The sequence below is a fragment of the Sus scrofa genome, chromosome 13 (genome assembly GCF_000003025.6).
Source record: "Sus scrofa isolate TJ Tabasco breed Duroc chromosome 13, Sscrofa11.1, whole genome shotgun sequence".
Taxonomy (NCBI): Eukaryota; Metazoa; Chordata; class Mammalia; order Artiodactyla; family Suidae; genus Sus; species Sus scrofa.
The window spans coordinates 73748707-73762867 of record NC_010455.5 but is presented as its reverse complement, the minus strand read 5'-3'; the positions used below and the strand labels follow the sequence as shown (position 1 = coordinate 73762867).

General features: G+C 39.1%; 1 protein-coding gene across 1 annotated transcript in view; it reads left to right on the top strand.

Moving 5' to 3' along the window:
• The window catches only part of ACAD11 (acyl-CoA dehydrogenase family member 11), a 97989-nt gene that overhangs the window by 68629 nt on the left and 15199 nt on the right, over positions 1 to 14161 (top strand). Inside the window, 4 exon segments of the mRNA XM_001924765.5 lie at positions 7950 to 8016; positions 8594 to 8679; positions 11030 to 11101; positions 12229 to 12383. Coding sequence (XP_001924800.3) covers positions 7950 to 8016; positions 8594 to 8679; positions 11030 to 11101; positions 12229 to 12383 — 380 coding nt within the window.

Below are 14161 nucleotides of genomic sequence, written 5' to 3'. Positions count from 1 at the left end.
ATATCTGTCTTATCTCCCAATGTTAAGACAATAAGTCATATATTTGGGAAATAAATAGGAGATACTTTTGCTTAACATATTTGTTATGTGATTATAAAGTAGCATCTAGTGGCCAATTTAATGCTGGGGGGGTTGTTTGTTTTTGTTGTTGTTGTCGTTTCAGTGTTCTGTTCCAGTTAGTTTAAAAGGCTTCCTTCCCTTTCTAGTCATAGATGAAATTATTTACGTGCGAAATCATAGATGATTGCAAGTTCTGACAGTTCCATTGGGTTTGGCCATGAAGAAAGCAGTCTTGTGATTCAGTCTCTAAGTCAGTTTAAGATGTATTCCCTTCCCAGATGAAATCTATTTTTAGTGTTTTTATTGTCTTAGGCATTTCATAAGGCAGAGTGTGCTGCATGTGGGATGTCTGGAGTTCGGTATCATCACTGAGAAGAAAAGGGAAATGCCCCACTACGTGCCATGGCTCCTCCATAGCCCAGAGATAAAATGTTCAGATTAAATGGAGACCAGGAAAGAGAAAAAGGCATACTATAGTTTACCCAGCAGGTTTCTCAGTTTCCTTCTCCAAACTGGATTCTGCAGATTTGTTCACAAGATGATAGGCTGTTTGTTTAATATTTTTGAAAGTAGTTTCTGTGAGGAGTTCCTGTTGTGGCTCAGCGGTAACGAGCCTGACTAGCATCCATGATGTTCGATCCCTGGCCTTGCTCAATGGGTTGGGGATCTGTTGTTGCCGTGAGCTGTGGTGTAGGTCCCAGACAGGCTCAGATCCCACGTTACTGTGGCTTTGGCACTGACCGGCAGCTACAGCTCCAATTTGACCCCTAGCTTAGGAACTTCTATGTGTTAAGGGTGCAGTCCTAAAAATAAATAAAAAAGTAGTAGTAGCTGTTTTTATTATTACTCCATTAGAAATGGTAACAAATCTGAAGACATTTCAGTTCATACTGTTTCCCATCCCTTCACACCACATTACCATGCCCTAGAGAAAACTCTTCTAACAGCTTCTGTTTTTAGTACTCTGGCTTCTGCTATAATTTTAGGTAAAATGCTTGTTCTCTCTCCTAGTTTATTCATTTTAGACACTACTCATTGAGTCCCCAATTTGAATAGATCAGTTTCACTCATTTGTAGTATAACTCTCTGCCCTTTTCTAACATAGATATTTATTTTATTATTTCAGTTTTGATTGATAACCTTCTAACCTTTAGATGATACCTCTAAATTTCTCCCCTGCATCCCCTTTTGGCAGAATATCCTCAGGTTCCTCTTTATCACATAAAGATGTGTAAGTGCTCTTACCCCTTTCTCTACCTATTATTCCTCCCTTCCACATTGTACCTTGTGTCAGCCACAGCTTCTGCTTTTACATAGTCAGAATTACTAACATTTATTTCTGTTTTGCAGCTATAATCATTGTTGACCACAGGATGAGTCTAAACTTTGAAAACCAACACTTTCCTTTTAAGACTATGCAAATATTGTTCAGTGCTGGTCTGAGCAGTATGTTAGATTGATTTCATGTCCTTCTCTAACTGATTCAATGTAATATCGCCTTGGCCATTCTAAAGAGAATGTTTCTTTTTTTTTGTCTTTTTGCCATTTCTTGGGCCACTCCCGCGGCATATGGAGGTTCCCAGGCTAGGAGTCTAATCGGAGCTGTAGCCGCCAGCCTACACCAGAGCCACAGCAACTCGGGATCCGAGCCGCATCTGCAACCTACACCACAGCTCACGGCAACGCTGGATCCTTAACCCACTGAGCAAGGCCAGGGATCGAACCCGCAACCTCATGGTTCCTAGTTGGATTCGTTAACCACTGCGCCACGACGGGAACTCCCTAAGGGGAATGTTTCTAATCATCAACATCAGTTACAATAGTTTTACACTCTATGTATTACTTAAATTCATGCCATACTGCATAGTTTCTTTGATGTTTGGACCATGGTTTATTTGTACATTTACAAATTATTTTCCTGGAGTTTCTAGTTGCCATTTTTGGCCATTATTTGCTTTTAACATATTGAATCTCTTTCCCCTTACCCATACGTACACCCACACCTTAAAATTGTACTTTTAATTCTTTCTTTTCTAGAGACCTCTCTTGGTATCTTTAGTCTTTCTATTCCAACCAGTTTCACAGTTTATTTATTTTGATCAGTTAGTCTCTCTAAAACTGCAGGTGCTTCACAAACTCCAGATCCTTGGTTTTCTCATCATACTTAAGAAAAAAGAAAGGGTAGCCACTTGAGGTTTCCTCTGTTTTAACAAAGCTTTTTTCCAGCCATGTTCCTTCTCCTGAGTAGGAATTCTATAAGGAAAGCTTTGGTGGAGTAGGACTGGGACTCACTTTGCTGATAGGAAACTAGCTTTCAGACTACAGGTCCCCACAGGTCAGAATGACTTTATTTGTTGTGTTGTTGTTTTTTTTTTTTTTTTTTTTTTTTTTTAGTAATATACTATACTATACACTATATACTTTTCTTCTTAGGGCTAACTATCAGATACCTGTCTGTAAGAGTGCTACTTGTTACATTTGGCCAATTACAAATATTGGGTTAATTCCCCTTTTGTGGCCTTGCTTCTCAATCGTAACTTCTGATCAGAGTCAGGACCCTTTCCCTTTGCAATTCCTTACATCATTTGCTAGGCTCTGATTTCTCTGTGCATTTCATTGGTCAACTTGCCTTTCTCTGTTCCCCAGTTATTTATGGAGATCTCTCACTTGTTGGTGACCACCAACACCCCTAATCTCTCACCTTGCCCACATCCTTTTCTGGTATGGTAATGTCTTCATTGTGCTTTTATATTTTTATTTCAGTGAGATCTCAGAAGCGATGGGAGATAAACACATATTTCCACCATCCTGAATCTCTCCAACTTGATTTTAGAAAAGCTATCATTTGTTTCCTGTGTATAGTTTTCTCTGTTAATTTAGTTACAGATAGACAAAATACTGCAAGAGCTATAATTGTGTGTTCTGTTTCATTCATTTCTTCTGTAGAGCCAGAGATCCAATTGTAAGGGGTTTCAAAATTTCAGATGTAAGTGCTAATGTTTAAAGTAGGCCCCTTTTGGAGTTCCCGTCGTGGCTCAGTGGTTAACGAATCCGACTAGGAACCATGAGGTTGCGGGTTTGATCCCTGGCCTTGCTCAGTGGGTTAAGGATCCGGCGTTGCTGTAAGCTGTGGTGTAGGTTGCAGATGCAGCCCAGATCTGGTGTTGCTGTAGCTGTGGTGTAGGCCAGCGGCTACAGCTCCGATTCGACCCCTAGCCTGGGAAACTCCAAATGCCGCGGGAGCAGCCCAAGAAATGGCAAAAAGACAAAAAAATAAATAAAATAAAATAAAATAAATAAAGTAGACCCCTTTTCGCTAACTTAACTCTGTATTTTTACAGTCTTTTCTTTCTTTACCTCTGCTTGCCTTGGTCCCTGTTTCTTAACTAATCATCTTTCTTCTATCACTGCTTCTTGACTATGTCCTCATTCCACCCCCTCTCAATCTAGAGAAGTTAACACACCTCTTTCTTCTGGGCCCTACCTTCTTTTACTCCTCATGTTCACTGTTATGTGAGTTGTTTTCAGGCGTTTCAGTGTATCACCATATTTCTCCTTCAAGTCTTTGGTACACACTTAGGTCTCCCAGGAATTGTCTTTGAACAGTTTTGCAACTCAACAGTTTCCAACTCATGGCCAACCTTGCTTCATCCCTAATCCCATTCCCTCCTCTCCCCATTATTTTGAAATAAATCCCAGACATCACATTATTTCACAAGTATTTCAGTGTCTATCTCAATAAGCTCTCTTTTTAAAAAGCACCAAAATACCATTAGCACACCTAAAATTACTTAATATCATTACATATCCAGTAAGTATTCACATTCCTAATTGCTTCATAATTGTGATTAATGTGTTTTGTTTCTTATTTGAATTATGATCTAAAAAAGTCTAAAAATTCCTGTTGGTTGATACTCTTTTTTAAGTCTCTTTTCATCTATAAGCTCCCTTTTTCCCGATCACTTTTCTTTTTGCTTTTTATTACAATTGTTGAAGAAACTAGATTATGTGTCTTACAGATTTCCCGTAGTCTGTAACTCACTGATTACATCCCTGCAGTGTCCTTTAGTATGATTTCTATACTCTTAAATTTGTTGAATTTAGGTTTGTGTCCCAATATGTGATCAATTCTTGAGAATGTTCCATGTACACTTGAGAAGAATGTATATTCTGAATTTTTGGGGTGTAATGTCCTGAAAATGTCAATTAAGTCTAACTTTCTATTGTGTCCTTTAGGATCTCTGTTGCCTTATTGATTTTCTGTCTACAGGATCTGTCCATTGATGTGAGTGGGGTGTTAAAGTCTCCTACTATGATTGTATTCCCATCCCTTTCTCCTTTTATGTCTGTTAGGATGTGTTGTAGGTATCTGGGTGCTCCTATATTAGGGGCATATATATTGACAATTGTAATATCCTCTTCTTAAGTGGATCCTTTAACCATTAAATAGTGTCCTTCTTTGTCTTTCTTTATGGCCTTCATTTTAAAGTCTATTTTGTCTGATATGAGTATTGCAACTCCTGCTTTCCTGTCTTGTCCATTGGCATGAAATATCTTTTCCCATCCCCTCACTTTCATCAGTCTATATGTGTCCTTTGCCCTAAGGTGAGTTTCTTGTAGGCTTGAAGGCTTGATTGAAGGTTTTTGCTTTTTTATCCAATTTGCCACTCTGTGTCTTTTGATTGGAGCATTCAGTCCATTGACATTTAAGGTGATTATTGATAGATATTTATTTATTGCCATTTTAAACCTTGTTTTCAAGTTGACTCTATGTTTCTCTTTTCTTTTTTTTTGGTTGGATGGTTTCCATTTATGTTATGCTTGAGTACTTTTCAGTTTTTGTGAATGTAATCTTTAGCTTTGATTTGTGGTACCCTGTTTTTTAAGTATGTTAACCCCTTCCTATATCTGCTTACTTTAGCCTGATAATCATATAGGCTCAAACACATCAAGATTAAAAAAAGAATCTATTTTTTCTCACTTCCCTTACCCACATTGTATGATTTTGATGTCTTTTTTTTTTTAAACATCATATGTTTGGATCTGTATGCTGGCTTTAATATTTAAGTGACTGCTTTCCAATTGTAGTTTCCCCATCCTAATTCTTCCTTTTTTTTTTTTTTTTCAAATTTAGAGAAGCCCTTTCAGTATTTCTTTTAGGATGGGTTTCGTATTGCTGTACTCTTTCAGCTTTTGTCTGTTGGAGACATTCTTTATTTCCCCTTCTATTTTAAGTGACATTCTTGCTGGATAGAGTATTCTAGGTTGCAGATTTTTTTCTTTTCAGTGCTTTAAATATATCTTGCCACTCCCTTCTGGCCTGTAGTGTTTCTTGGAGAAATCAGCTGGTAGCCTTATGGGTTTCCCTCATAATTAACACTTTGCCTTTCTCTTGCTGCCTTTAGAATCCTCTCTTTATCTTTAATTTTTACCATTTTTATTATAATATGTCTTGGTGTGGTCCTATTTGGGGCCCTCTGTGCTTCCTGTATCTTGATATCAGTATCCTTTAGACTTGGAAAGTTTTCAGCCATAATTTCTTCAAATATATTTTCAATCCCCTTTTCTTTTTTTTCTCCTTCTGGAATTCCTATTGCATGTAGATTGGCCCTCTTTATATTATCCCATAGGTCTCTTATATTGCTTTCATGTTTTTTCATTTGGTTTTCTATCTGCTGTCCTGTTAGGGTGATTTCCATTATTCTATCTTCCACGTTACTAATTCGTTCTTCTGCATTATTCATTCTGGTCTTTATTGCCTTTAGCTTGGTTTGTATCACTGCAAATGAATTTTCTAGTTTATCTTGGCTCCTCCTTATATTTTCTAGCTCCTTTCTGATGGAATCTGCATTACTGTTCATATCCTCTCTTAATTCCTTCAGTATTTTCACTAGCTCCCTTTTGAACTCAAAGTCTGTCAGACTGCAGAGATCTGTTTCATTGTTGATTGCTTTAGGTGAATTCTCCTGTCACTTTAACTGGGAATGGTTTCTGAGCTTCTTCATCGTGCATGTGTTTTTCTGTGAATTTGGGGAAGCCAAACTGTAGTTGGCACAGTCCAGGGTGAGCTGGCAGGCTGGTTCCATGAGGACGGGGCACAGGCGCTGGGAGCATGCGATGGTGCCGGCGGGGCCTGATCTGTGCGGGCAGGGCGCAGGACCCGGGAAGGAATGCTCAGTTCTCTGCGATCCAGTGGGCAAGCATGCACACTGGGGCCCAAGGAGTTTTCTATGGTAGCCTGCCCCTCCTCCTCTCCCCTTGCCAACAATGGCGCCTTGTCTCTCCTTTCAGTCTGGACCTTCTCCTGGGTTCCCTCTGCCGTGGCTTCCCACTCCCCAGCCCTTAGCGTACTGCTCCCCCTGCCAGCAGCTCACCGCTCCCTAGTCCTTTAGACTGTCTCTACACCACCAACCCCAGCCCATTCCCAGGGACTGACCTCTGGAGCCTAGGTCTCAGTCCCCAGCCCCCACCAAGCGTCTCAGTCTGTGGTGTCCATGCCAGTGGTTCAGATGGTCTGTGCGTCTCTCACTCTGCTTTTTGGTTCTCAGACCTGCTGCTGCGCTTTTCTCGGCTTATTGGAGTTCCCTCCAACTCAGCTGATCTTTCCGTTGGTTAGGTGGCTTCCCAGGGTGTGGGTTCCCTTTCTCTTTCACAGCTCCTTCACGGGAATGCTAGTCCCATCCTCATTCCTTTTCTCTCTCTCTTTTTTTCTTGTGTTCTACCCAGTTTTGTCAAGAGTTTCTTGCCCTTTTTGGAGGTTTAAGTTCTTCTGCAAGCATTCCGTTGATGTTCTGTGTGAATCGTTTTACATGTAGATGTGTTTTTTTGATGTGTTTGTGGGAGAGGGTGAGCATGTCCTCTTACTCTTCCGCCATCTTGCCAAACCCTTTAGTATGTCCCATGGAGTTTATCCTTTTAAATCTGGGGATTTTATGGTGTTAGTCTACTATTTGACATAATTCCTGACATTCCTCATTTAATCTTCCTGTGATTTCAAAACTCCTGGAACCACTTTTTATAAGTTTTAAAAAAATAATCTAATGATTGAAGACTTAACTTAATATGACCCAGTTATTTGTGACCTTGTAATTAGGAAACCAATTAAATACTAGTTTCCCTGAGGGACTAGATTCATAGACTGGTGAAATTGAAACTTTGCAGGGAGACCGCTTTGGAGAACTTAAACTTTAATTAAATAAAACTTTACATTAAAATGGTAATAACTTTATAGTTTCAAATTGTAACCTTCATAAATCAATAAATGAGAGAACCTAGGCTTATCGAAGGTAGAATCAGAGCCTGATATATGTGGACAGCTCCAATTAAGCCATCTTCAAAAGTAATCTGGGTTAGGTACTATGGTCCTTAAACAGACTCACCCTCACCCAGCTCCATGACTGGGGAAATTAGGTCTTTCTCAGCCATTGATTGGGGAGTAAATATGAGTTTTAGTGCATTTTGTCCATATGTCAGAAAATAGATCTAAACAGGAGGAAATATGCTAGAACAAGTTCACAACCTTTCTAGCATGCTGATGATCTGAGATAATACGAATGGGAGAGCTATCACTCTGTCTTAAGGGCCGCAGCTGTTTCACGGCTTCTTTGACTTCTGGCTATTTTTGTGCAGTGACTCTCACTGAGAAAGTTCACCCTTGGCCTTGGCCAGTCATTTTTCTTGGGTGATATACAGTTCTATACACAAGCTTTTTTTTTTTTTTTTTTTTTTTTTTTTTTAATGGATCAAGGTTTTTCTTTCTGTTTTTTTGTTTGTTTGTTTGTTTTTGTTTTGCCAGAGATAAACTTGGAAAGATTAGAACTTTTAGGGTGTAATGTCAGAGTAAAAATTACTTTTAGAATGTATTTTTCTCATTTTCTCTCTGGTTTTAGGAGCTGGGAATCCAAAGTGCAAAATTGCAATTGTTATGGGAAGAACTAACAGTAACTCTGAAACCAGGTAATAAAACAACAGTGATTGAGAGATCTATGGAGGAATGAGTCAGTGTTTCTATCCACTGAACTTGCTTAAAATGTCACCTATTTGTATTTCAGTTATTTTGCTAAAAGATCTATTTAGAAAGCATTTTCAGGGAGTGTTGCTATACATTCTTCACTGTGGAATTTCCTGTATTAAAAAGTATTGCTGAGTCCTCAAAGCTATTTGGATCAGATTATACGATATATAAAATTTTTCAAAACACTCTAAGTAACTAAGTGATAAGATTTTTGGATCCAAGGCAATAGTTTTGAAATGTTTACTATATTGAATATCAGTTCCAAATTACACTGATGAACAATGAGATGCCTCCATTAAGTAACTTTCACATATTTTCAAATCATTGTTATTGTTCCAGGTCACAGCCTGTATCTGAACGTACTTGATCTATGTCTTTTACACAGTTCCCATTCTAGACATCATTGCTTACATGATTATAGGATAACAACCAAAAAATGACAGTTGAGACTCCACCTAACATCTGTTTTATTTTACCAGTTAGCAAACTTTTCCTAACATCTGTTTTTCTTTTGACCAGACACAGACAACACAGCATGATTCTTGTTCCTATTGACACACCTGGGGTAGAACTAATAAGACCATTGTCAGTTTTTGGCTACCTGGGTAAGTGTAAGACAATATATTAGCAAGCAGAAAGACTATGCAGTAACACTGAAGGGAATAGATACCATTTTAATACATGAGATGGGTTCTTAGAAATCCTTTGACCTGTAAGATAAATGTCAGTGGCATTCTCTTTTTAAAGTGGTGGTGCAGGGAGTTCCTATCATGGCTCAGTGGTTAATAAATCCGACTAGAAACCATGAGGTTGCGGGTTCGATCCCTGGCCTTGCTCAGTGGGTTAAGGATCCAGCGTTGCCATGAGCTGTGGTGTAGGTTGCAGACTCGGCTCGGATCCCGCGTTGCTGTGGCTGTGGTGTAGGCCGGCAGCTACAGCTCCAATTTGACCCCTAGCTTGGGAACCTCCATGTGCCATGGGAGCGGCCCAAGAAATGGCAAGGAAAAAAAAAAAGACAAAAAAAATAAAATAAAATAAAGTGGTGGTGCAGCATTCTACCACATTTTGTCTGCTTTGGGGAAAGGGCAGACTGGCATTCAAGGAACAGCAACTCTGTCTTCCAGTCTTCATTTTGTCATCCAGGAGAATGGATTAAAGGAATAGACATGGAAAATTAAATCTAGATAACCCACAAAAGCATTCATTTTTGTTTTCAAGTTTAGTTTTCTTAATCTATGAACCTACAAGAGCAGTGGGTTGTTTTTTTGTTTTGTTTTTTAATTGGAGTATAGTTGCTTTACAATGTTGTCTTAGTTTCTGGGGTACAGCAAAATGTTCAGTTATACATATACATATACACATTCTTTTTCAGAGTCTTTTCCCACGTAGATTATTATGGAATATTGAATAGAGTTTCCTGTGCTATACAGTAGGTCCTTGTTGATTATATATATCATAGTGTATATCTTTTATTCACAAATTCCTAGTTTATCTCTCACCGCACGTTTCCCTTTTGGTAACCATAAGTTTGTTTTTGAAGCCTGTGAGTCTGTTCCTGTCTTGTAAATAAGTTCATTTGTATCTTCCCCCCACCACCACTGATTTGAATGCAAAACTTTTCCTTCCTTCTGTCCTTGGGCAGAATTTCTACAAAGCAAGGATTCTTTTGCTCAGGCTCATTCATGTTCATTGTTTCCTTGCTGCTCAGGTTGTTTACTCAGCAAGTATTTGTTGAATGGTGCTTAGAATACAGTCAGTGAACACAACAGACCCAGACTCTGCCCTTGTGAAGCCTATTACATGATGAGGGAAGGAGACAGGGAAAAATAAAACATGTAAATAAGATATTATATAGCTGTCAGCAAGTCATAAACGCTATGAAAAAGTTTACTCAACTTCAAGTTTTGTTGTCATCCTGGCTTTCCCCTTATTGTTGAATATGGCTAATGAAAATGTTCAAGTGCAATTTAATGGAACATTTGACATTGAGCTTTCTGTAAGTTGCAGCTGGAGCATGCACCCACAGGTTAAGTGCGTTGGCAAGATGAGGATGAACTAGGTCACTTGAGCAAGTTGTGCATGGAAAGTTGTTGGGTTACAAAGCAGCAGCTTGCAAAACTACCAAACCAGTTTCTAATGACGGTTGGCTACAAAAACTCTCCATTGTAGAGCCTATGTTTGAAATTTCAGTATGATAATTTACTAGTACCTCTCCAACTCCCTAGGCCAAGGCCAAAAGAAACAGTGTGGACAAAGTTGATTATTAATGTGTGTTCCGCCAGGAAAAGGGTGTGGAGTTAGCATGAAATTATCTCTAGAACTTGGCGGAGAGGAGAGATGATGTAAAGACAAAATGTGAATGAGTTGCCTGGCCGAGTCCTTTGCCACCATTTTCAGGAGGCAAACACAGTGAACAAGCCTAGACTGGGAGCAAACATGCTTAAGGTCTAGCCTCAGCTTTGTCTCTAATACTGAGCCTGCTCTGTCCCTTCAGGCAGATTCTTTACATCTTCGGGCATTGATTTCTACAAAGATAAAATAAATTTGAATTACATTACTCACTTTCAATATTTGAACCATTGGTACCTTTTTTACCCCAAGCATATTTTCTTTGGAAGCCCATGTAAAAAATTTCAAGGAAGAAGTAATAATAAAATAATAATAAAATAGTCTGATCAGAGCTATGGAGCCATCTTTTTTCATGGCTCTATAACTTCAAAAATGAGTTCAAAAACCTCTGGATGAAATGATGAGTTTTCTGGGCTATGCAGGGCTAGGGGTCCAGGGCTCAGGGCTACCCAGGAACGTCTGACATTTGAGGCCTTTAAATCCCACTATCTTTGAGTAATTATATTTACTCAAAGAATTATAATTATATTTAAGCAGATTATCTGTTATCTACTACATTTTAGTTAACTCATTTTGCTCTTTAAAATGTTATTCTCTATCTTATAGATAATTTACATGGAGGACATTTTGAGATCCATTTTAATCAAGTGCGAGTTCCTGCCACCAACTTAATACTAGGTGAGATAAGTTTGGAAAAATGATCCTTTAATATTGTGTTTTTAAATATTTTCAGGTCTAAATCTGGAAAAGATACAATGTCTACTGTAATTTAGATAATTTCCCCTCTTACTCTATTTATATTGGAAGGTTTTTTTTCCTTTGGTGGATTTTCCTACATGGAATAATAGTTTTATTTAAGTGTTTGATGTGGTTTTCTGTTTCACATCAATTGAAAACACAGCTAAAGGAGTTCCCATCTTGGCTCAGTGGAAACGAATCTGACTAGCATCCATGAGGACACAGGTTCCATCCCTGGCCTAACCCTGTGGGTTATGGATCTGGTGTTGCTGTGAGCTGTAGTGTAGTTTGCAGACGTGGCTCGAATCTGGTGTGGCTGTAGCATAGACCTGTGGCTATAGCTCCAATTCAGCCCTAGCCTGGAGCGTCCATATGCCACAGGTGTGGCCCTAAAATGCCAAAAAAAAAAAAAAAAGAAAAGAAAAAGAAAGAAAGAAAAATTATACAATTCAGAGCAACACACTTCTTCCTAAAACAGTTTTCAGGCCCCTGCTGATTTTAATAAAACCTCAGTATTTTCTGAATCCTGGTCTTAAATATACATTAAAAGCGTAAATAACTTTGAACACTGCATGCCTGGAGTGACTCCATCCTCTTTCTTGTTGGAATCCTCCCTAACCTTCAGAGAACATCTCCGATTCCACCTCAAAAATTCCCTGACCCTACCAGGCCCTAGGGTTCCAGTGGCAAAAAGACAGCCTCTCCCTAATGTGCCTTCCTGGTCTCTCTCCATATCCCTATCCTGAGCATCCTTGACCCTCTTCTGGGTTCTAAACTCCTCCTATAGGGACTATGACTTATCCTCTGTAACCTCTGCAGCACTAACTAACTTATGCAGAATAGGTACTCAAGAGACAGTTCCTAAATGTGATCCAAGCTTTTCATGATGGTAGTTTAAAAATACATATAAGTCAAAAGTTCCATAAATCTATAATGAACCTTATTACAGAACTGACTTTTTTTCTACCAGAACGCCATTTTTATTGAGGGCAGCTCATCATTTTCTCAGCATTTGTGTAAATAACAATTAAATAGGCCATGCTCGTGTTTTCCCTTTTTTCTCACAGGTGAAGGTAGGGGATTTGAAATTGCCCAAGGCCGCCTTGGACCTGGCAGAATCCACCACTGCATGAGAACAGTAGGTTTGGCTGAACGCGCTTTGCAGATCATGTGTGAACGGGCGAAAAAGAGGGTAGCCTTTAAGAAGAAGCTGTACTCACATGTAAGGACAATTATTTATTTGAATTTATTGTCGCCCCATGCACAACACTAACCTTGAACCCAAACAGCATTACTTGGTCAGAAAGAGATTTCCTTTGCATAAACAAGGTGATTCTTTTCCACAAAATATATTTATGTCTGTATTTAAATATAGTCTAATGGGAGATAGTTATCTTTGTGAAAGATTAAATAACTCCTAAAGTGCTTCAGCACACAGAGCATGGACAATTCCTTCAGCTCCCTCACTCTTGTTCTCCAGAGAACCTCTTGGAAGGCTTATCCTTTGGCTTTCTGGAAAGAATTAAGACAGATAGGTGGAGAGATACAGGAAAACAGCCTGAAAAAGAAAGATCTAAAAATGGAATAGATTGCTTCAGAAAGAAGTGAGCTTCTTGTCTCTGGAGAAATGCAAGTAGAAATAGAACCAACATTTGGTGGATGTTCCTGATTTTTTGAATCCTCACCTCTAAATTATGACCGGCTGAGTCGTGTTTACAAAGGACAATAAACAATATAGTTACATTCTTACATCTGGGCGCTACAGTCCAAATTAGAGAATATTTATCAAGAGGGAAAGAAGCTATCATTTCAGACTTCCTTGCTTATAGGAAATGTTGAAAGGAGGTTTAAGAGGAAATGGAAGACTTTTTTTTTTTTTTTTTTTTTTTTTGCTTTTGTTTTTTAGGGTGAAACCTTCAGCTTATGGAAGTTCCCAGGGGTCAAATCAGAGCTACAGTTCCCAGTGTACACAACGGCCACAGCAATACCAGATCTGAGCCATGTCTGTGACCTACACCACAGCTCACAGCAACCCTGGATCCTTAACCCACTGAGTGAGGCCAGGGATTGAACTCCAATCTCATGGATACTAGTCAGATTCATTTCTGCTGTGCCACAACAGGAAATCCCAGCAATGGAAGAATTTTAAAGAGAAGTGAGATATCCAAATCATCCTCCCACCCAAAGCCCTTAAGAAGGCAAGAAAAATCATTATTGGGAGTTCCAGTTGTGATGCAGTGGAAATGAATCCAACTAGTATCCACAAGGATGCAGGTTCGATCCCTGGCCTTGCTTAATGGGTCGGGGATCCAGAGTTGCTCTGAGCTGTGGTTTAGGTCACAGACACCGCTCGGATCCTGCGTTGCTGCGGCTGTGGCATAGGCTGGCAGCTGTAGCTCCAATTTGACCCCTAGCCTGGGAACTTCCGTATGCCATGGGTTAGGCCCTAAAAGGCAAAAAAAAAAAAGAAAGGAAAAAAAGAAAATCATTATTAAATGTTTAATACTTATGATTGCTAACATGTAGTGTTAGGTCAAACTTGTAGTGATAGAATTGTGTTTGTGTTTGCTAGACCTGTATATTTTAGTATGTTATTCTCCTTGTATACAGTACATTTGTGACAATTTTATAAAATTTTGCAGTATATTTTTTTACCTTGAATTCTTATAGGCCATGTTTGCTTTTTGTGAAATATTATTTAGCATATCTATGATTTAGCTGTAACATTGTTTTATAGGAAAATATAACCTGCTTTATAAAGCACATGCCTAGGAATAATTTGTGGGGAACCTCCTCAGTAAACAGTGAGGGCAAGGGTTCAGCTCTTAGATGGGCACTGTGGGAGGAGGTAGGAAGATGTGAATCTCTGAGGCCATGGATACAAGTCCACAGTGCTGCTGGAGTAGGAGCTGAAGGCTGGCTCGTGGATCAGCTGTCACTTCTTACACTTTTCTCTTTTCAAAATTGCCTGGAAGTGAGGTGAAGGGAGGACACGGAAAG